Source organism: Triticum dicoccoides, chromosome 1B, assembly GCF_002162155.2.
Source record: "Triticum dicoccoides isolate Atlit2015 ecotype Zavitan chromosome 1B, WEW_v2.0, whole genome shotgun sequence".
Taxonomy (NCBI): domain Eukaryota; kingdom Viridiplantae; phylum Streptophyta; class Magnoliopsida; order Poales; family Poaceae; genus Triticum; species Triticum dicoccoides.
Genome location: NC_041381.1, coordinates 559941600 through 559948191, shown reverse-complemented (window position 1 = coordinate 559948191; position 6592 = coordinate 559941600). Strand labels below are relative to the sequence as shown.

Below are 6592 nucleotides of genomic sequence, written 5' to 3'. Positions count from 1 at the left end.
GGGGTATTTCGAACTCTATAACTTGTGTTCCTTTTTATCCTTACCCTTTATTACTCATGTCATGATACATGAGGATAACTCATGCCTTTTCTATCAGTGTCCCAAAGAAAAAAAAATATGAAGGAATGAAGGCAAATTGATGAAATGCGGATCAATTTGACAAACTTGACTGCAGGAAGAGAACAAAACCAGATCGTTAGAGCTGCAGAACACATCTCCCGACGAACCAGACACGAATTTACTGTACTGTACCCATATTATATTTTATAAGTAATCGGGAGGGAGGGAGGAAACATAACGCCTACTTCTGCTTAGAAGTTAGAACTCACATCTAACTTTTCAGTGACTTGGTTAGAAGAATGATTGCTATAAGGCAGCTGCCTATGTTAGCAAAAAGTACTGAAATGATGAAGGTTGTGTAGCACATACAGTATCATAGCACATAAGTGCTGTTGTTTGACTAGTGATGATTAAAAGCAAAGTGGTCTGGTTCAAATGGAGCTTATCCCATGTAAAGAGCATAAGCCAGTAGGTCCATACTTTTCTGGACTACAATGAGAATATGTACCAATCTCAGGAAAGGACACTGATGGAACTTGTGCTTGTTCATATTCTATCCACTTTACAGTAGTACAAAGGACAGAATAAATTGACAGAAAAATTGTGTTTCTGCACGTAAGATGTCACTCTCCAAGAAGGCAACAAGTATCAGCAATAAAAAAAAATAACTTAATTGATTCATTTAAACAAAGATACACATACTGTATTCCTCTAAGAACATTAAAATCATTGATCACATAATATGAACCAGCAACACTAAACTAAGTACTTAGTAACTAAGGTAACAGAGAAGTTGCACAAATATTTCCATCTCGGCAAAATGAGTGATTCGGAAATGTATCTTTCACGCTCCAAGCAGATAGCAGATAATATGCCAAAAAATAACATTTCAGAAAGATAAATTGCTCCAGTTGTAGGTATTTATTATGTACATATACCTTCTACTGATCTAATGAGTAAAATATGCAGCTGAAGTTTCCATACAGAAATGCAGAGAAAGCTAAAGGACTAGTTTCATTACTGAGGGGGTACAAGGTTGATGTTACTCAGCTGTCACAGGTTGCTATTAGTACTGATATTTTCATTTTGGTTATTATTTCCAAGAATAACTAAGGACAGCATCTTCTGTCAGTTGGGTTAAAGATTGTTCTTCTGCTGTTTGTTCTAAGATGCTAGATTCTATGTTTCCCCATATAAGGAGCCCCTCACAGGGCATTGCTTACCAACCTGAGAAGACCAAAAGGGTATCAACAGGCTTAAGCTCACACGGAGAACAGGACTGGTATTCATCTTGTCAGTAGGGAAATACTCAATACACAGTTTCAACGTGCAACAGCAAAGAGGAAGGAAGCGACTGCAGAACAAGTAAGAAGTTGGTTTGATCTTTCTGCCCTCCACATTTCTGTTGTTCTAACAATTTCTGTCCATTCTACAGCAGAAGATGTATCACCAACATCAGGGCCCTAGTGAGCTCTTCACTACTAGGACGACCTTTCCCATGGAGAGGCATCTGTTTCTGCACGGAGGAAGTACGCAAGGAGATTCCGGGCTAGTTCTCTCAACCGATGCAAAACCAAGGCTGAAATGGACACCCGAGTTACATCAGCGATTTGTAGATGCGGTCAATCAATTGGGCGGAGCAGAAAGTTAGTATACGTCTATACGATTCTTATCTACTCATTGTACAGAAGTCCGCTGAATTCTTACACTCATATGTTTATCACGCAGAAGCTACTCCAAAAACAGTCATGAGGCTTATGGGCATTCCAGGACTCACCTTGTATCATCTGAAAAGCCACCTTCAGGTACATGATAATCATAAATTCTCATGTTAAAAATGGCACCCATAACTGCAGTCAAGTCAGAATTTCTTTGATGTTTCAGAAATACAGGCTCAGTAAGAACCTCCAAGCTCAAGTTAACGTTGGGACAAACAAGAACAGTAAGCCCAAGTTTAACTTCTATAGTTCTATCTTTACCATTATAATAAAACTGTATAATGACACACAGGCCATGAAATTTTGCAGCCATAGGATGTGCAATTGTAGCTGATGGCATGCCCGGAACAAGTGTGCCAGCGATGATCAATACAAATGTCATTCCACAGCCAGAGAAGTAAGGAAACTGGCATGCAATTCAAAATTGTATTTCATGTGAATATTGAAGTACTAATCTCTCTTACTGGGTGACAGAACTATGCAAATTGGTGAAGCCCTACAGATGCAAATCGAGGTGCAGAGACAATTAAACGAACAACTCGAGGTGAGGTACTGAAACTAGTTGTGTAATAAGCTCTTAACCGAGACAATTCATTAGATGCACACAGTAGATGGAAATCAAGATAACCTGAATCGAGCATCCAGCTACCACTCTCGTGCCGACCAAAAAAAAACTGATAATGTATTCTAAATCCTTATTTGACCTCTTTGAACGCTGCGCTTCCTCCAGGGATGGCCCCATAAAACGAATATAATCTAGCAATTAAAGAACCAAAAGAGAGAAAAAGCAATTTGGCACCACTCACTAAATTCGGATGCTTAATACCTTCTTCTAATGTAGCAACGAACTTTTGTCAAATTCCAGCTAAGTAACACACCATGCATGCAGTGACTACAACATATCCATCAGTACAGTGGTTCTAACCTGAAATTAAATTGGCAACAGGTACAACGGCATCTGCAACTACGGATAGAAGCCCAAGGGAAGTATCTGCAGGCAGTTCTAGAGCAGGCACAAGAGAGCCTTGGAAAACAGAATTTGGGTCCTGCAAACCTGGAAGATGCAAAGATGAAAATATCAGAACTAGTCTCACAAGTATCAAACGAATGTTTCAGCAATGCAGTTACAGAGATAAAAGAAAGTTCAAGTATGCACAGACTAGAGCCAAGGCAAATCCAGTTCATGGAAAGTTCAACCAACAACTGTTTGACTGCAGCCGGAGGATTCATTAATGAGCATAGACTACACAGCCATGGAATGCTCAAAGCATATGATGATAGTTCAATATTTTGCAGAAAGCACTCTCCTGACCGTGAGTACCAGTTTTCCCTTAATAGAAGCCTAAGCGAGCGTAAGATGGGTCATTTGCACAATGTGAATGAGTACCACAAAGCAGAGTTTGGAAGTGAAAGTGACATGGAGATTCAACAGGAATATACTACACCTCAAAAGAATGGCAGAGGCAGCACCACCAGTTCAGCCTCAGGAAGCAAAGAAAGAGATGCGGACAGACTATATCTTGAAGAACCAAACTGCAAGAGACAAGCGGTTGAACATTCAGGTTTTGAGCATCCAAGTTCTGGGAAGAAACTTGATCTGAACACTCAAAACACTGATGATGGTGATCACGGGTATAGGCATTTTGATTTAAATGGCTTCAGCTGGAGCTGAATTGTTAATGATATGCAATATGATTGAAGCGAAGAAATGAGCATACAAATAATTTTTCCTGGCATTTTCAACACCATTATTTGGTGATTAAACTGCGTAGGTCAAGAAAAAATACTAGTACACCAGAGTTCAACCATTGAGTATAGAAACTGAGATGTTATGGCTCAGCAGTTTAAATCTCCATTTCGAGAGGTGTAATACATATGAATAGGATATCAAGTCCGTAATAATAAAAAAGGGAATAGGGATGCAATATAGGAACAGAATGCAGAAGGCAAAGATAGCTAGAGAACCACCAACCGAGTAAGCGTCACACTTAATACAGGTAAACCATGGTGAGAAATACTCATCCATGTAATAGTATAATTTCTCGGAATTTAAGTAGTAAGAATAGCAGGGACTACCAGAACCTTACCCTCCCAAATAACATGGTTAAATCAATTTAGTAACAGAAGCTATCCCGACTTTCAGCTCAACACAGCTTAAAAGTTAAAACAAAACCGAACAGTTCATCAATTGATGCACACTTCACGAACACAACTAATATCTCAGAGAAGCGTGTGTAGAATAAAGATGGAAGTAATTCGTCCGCAGTCATCTGTGCACATCATTCAACCAGCATATAAAGTGATGTATCTGTTCGTCCACACAACATAAACGAGTTTTGAAGTAAAGTACATCGCAGCACTTATTTGTATACCATCAGCATCAGGCAAGGCAAGAGTCACTTATTGCATAATTCAATTAAAAACTGCAAATGAAAGAGCAAAGCTATGTATAATCTTGGGGTGTGATGTGCATCACAAGTGATATAAGAAGACATGCATCTATTCCTTTGTTCCTCTCCTTATTCTCAACTATACTTGCCACAAGTGCAAGAGCACTGTATTATAGAGTACTATATGTGATAACTAGAAAACTACTGTAGTTTATTATGGAGAGCAGTAAGCGCTGGTGTCATCCACTCATGCTGCTACTACTACTTCTTGATCCGGCGCACCTTCTTGGCGCCCCAGACCTCCATCCTGCCCTTGGCGCAGCCGCAGGGGGAGCGGAAGATGAGCACGGAGCGGCCGTTGGGGGGCGCCATCTTCCTGAGCTCCGCCTCGAGCTCCCGGTGCTCCTCGCCGAGCTCGACGAGGCGCGCGGCGGAGCCGGCGGCCGCGAGGAGCGTCTTGGCGTGGCCGCCGGGCGGCAGCAGCCTGCCGCTCCCGCGCACGCACTCCTCCGTCTCGAGCTGGATGTCGAACTCGACGGCCTTGCGCAGGCCGCGGCAGCGGGGCCTGCCGCACTTGCGCGCGTGGTGGCCCGCCGCCTCCCACGCGAGCAGCCCCGCCACGGCGGCGACCGCGGCGCCGGCGCCGGCGGCGAAGGCCACGTACGAGTAAGGCTCCTCCGGGTACTGCCGCACCAGGTCCGCGGCCTCGCGGGCCAGCAGCCTGGCGTAGGGCGCGGCCAGGAAGGCCAGCGCGCCGAGCACGGCCAGGAGGGCGAGCGCGTCGAGGGCGGCGGTCGGGGGCGGGTTGTCGCAGAGCGAGGTGAATAGCTTTCCCCGCGACGATGGCGATGAGGAGGAGGAGGAGGCCGCGCGGCGGGGGCGGGCACACGGCGAGGGGGAGCCGCCGGCCGCCGCGGAGGCGCGGCGGCGGTGCTCGAAGGCGCGGAGGAACTCGATGAGGCTGCGGCAGTCCGCCATGGCGGAGGCGGGGGCGAGGTCGAGGTATCGGGAATGGAATTTGGGCGGATCGGGATCTAGGCGCCGGTGTGGGCTGGCCGCGAGGGGAGCGAGCCGCCTCGCGTCGCGTGTGCGGGATCTGATCGGCCTGCGCCTGTGGTGTTTTTTTTTGACCCAGTTGGTGGGCGGCTCGCGTCGCCTCGGTCGCCGTCTCGTGAGTGACGTGTGGCGTCAAGGAAAGCTAACGGAAGGAGCCTTGGCTTGCTTTCTCTTTTTCTTTTTTCCTCTGTTGCGAGGGAGGTTGCACGTCACATGCTTCACACGGCATTCTTTTCTTATCTTTTCTTTTCACCCGCTTGCTTTATGCGACCCGTTTCAGGTGCAGGCTCACCACGCTGTTGGACTCGTTCGACTGTTGAATCATCTTTACTACTAGACCAGTTCAACCGGAGAACAATGTCAAAAAGTAAGTTCAATTGGAGACCTTGCAATATTCTAAGATAACTCGACCTTCATTGTTGCATATTCTTCTTCTTTACGGTTGAACCTTTGGTGGGTTAAGGTGGTGTTTGTTTCTCTAGTCCTAGGACTTTTTCTAGTCTCGGGATTTTTTTAAAAAGACTCTCAAAGAGGTGCTTCTAAGGACTTTTAGCAAAAAGTCCTAAAAAAGTCCCACCTTGTTTGGTTTGCTAGGGACTTTTTCTAGTCCCTACACCAAAAAGTCCCTCGAAACAAACACCCCCTAAGGCTGATCGTAATGGTAGTATCATAGCTAGTATCATGCATGCCAACTAGACAATTTTGATGAGGTGTCATAGCATTAAATGAAGAAAGAGAGGGTGGAGTATCATCATGATACCGTATCATAATAAATATTATGTTACTTTGTGTCATGCATGGCAATAAATAAAGTACTACATGATACTATGCATTAGGGAGATAGTATCATACACTAGTATCATATGCATGATACTAGTGTATGATACTCCCCATTACAACCAGCCTAAAGGGTCTTTGTGTTTACAAGACTGGACGCAAGAGTCACCCGTTGCATGACCATACAACAAAGCGCACGTCACACCAACAAATATATAGTATATCATTAAATTGTTTTTCCTATTGTCAGTTTCGAGATAGACTACCTTGTAGTTTTTTTAGGGTAACTACCTTGTAGTTAAGGCATCTCCAACATTGATCCTCAAACCGTCCGTAATTGTCTGGACAGCGTGGTTGGGATGTGTTTTGCCATCAAACTTGAATATGTATTGGTATGCAGGATGGTCCGGACGTGCTTTTCCCGCAAACCAGAGACAAAGTTGGGGAGCGGGGTTATGGGCGTCTGGACCGTTGACATGTCCGCGTCTGGAAACCATGGCCCACCCAAAACCCTCCCCCCTTCGCCCGCATGCTTTCCAGCCCCACGCCAACTGCTCACATTGCCGCCGACCCAGAGCGGACGCGACCTCT

General features: G+C 44.9%; 2 protein-coding genes across 4 annotated transcripts; one reads left to right on the top strand and one right to left on the bottom strand.

Annotated features, from left to right (window-relative positions):
• Positions 1-990: 990 nt before the first annotated feature.
• Positions 991-3514, top strand: LOC119348734 (myb-related protein 1-like). 3 transcript variants are annotated; one of them, XM_037616719.1, is made up of 8 exons: positions 991-1119; positions 1230-1425; positions 1496-1706; positions 1789-1865; positions 1945-2002; positions 2088-2175; positions 2253-2322; positions 2725-3514. In XM_037616719.1, the coding sequence occupies exons 3-8, from the start codon at positions 1502-1504 to the stop codon at positions 3448-3450; spliced, it is 1224 nt and encodes a 407-aa protein (XP_037472616.1). In that variant the 5' UTR covers positions 991-1119; positions 1230-1425; positions 1496-1501; the 3' UTR covers positions 3451-3514. The 3 variants fall into 3 exon arrangements, with proteins under 3 accessions (XP_037472616.1, XP_037472617.1, XP_037472615.1); XM_037616720.1 differs by having other exon boundaries at positions 998-1425; positions 1499-1706; XM_037616718.1 differs by having other exon boundaries at positions 998-1425.
• A 644-nt stretch (positions 3515-4158) lies between these two features.
• Positions 4159-5288, bottom strand: LOC119348736 (uncharacterized protein At5g19025-like). The gene has a single exon (XM_037616721.1). The coding sequence runs from the start codon at positions 5144-5146 to the stop codon at positions 4430-4432; it is 717 nt and encodes a 238-aa protein (XP_037472618.1). The 5' UTR covers positions 5147-5288; the 3' UTR covers positions 4159-4429.
• Between the last annotated feature and the right edge of the window lie 1304 nt (positions 5289-6592).

Bases quoted from the DNA above. Each gene is read 5' to 3' on its own strand.
- LOC119348734 (XM_037616719.1), top strand. From the start codon at position 1,502: ATGTATCACCAACATCAGGGCCCTAGTGAGCTCTTCACTACTAGGACG. The intron at 1,707-1,788 runs GTTAGTATACGT...TTTATCACGCAG, and splicing joins TCAATTGGGCGGAGCAGAAA to AAGCTACTCCAAAAACAGTC. The intron at 2,003-2,087 runs GTAAGCCCAAGT...GAAATTTTGCAG, and splicing joins CGTTGGGACAAACAAGAACA to CCATAGGATGTGCAATTGTA.
- LOC119348736 (XM_037616721.1), bottom strand. From the start codon at position 5,146: ATGGCGGACTGCCGCAGCCTCATCGAGTTCCTCCGCGCCTTCGAGCAC.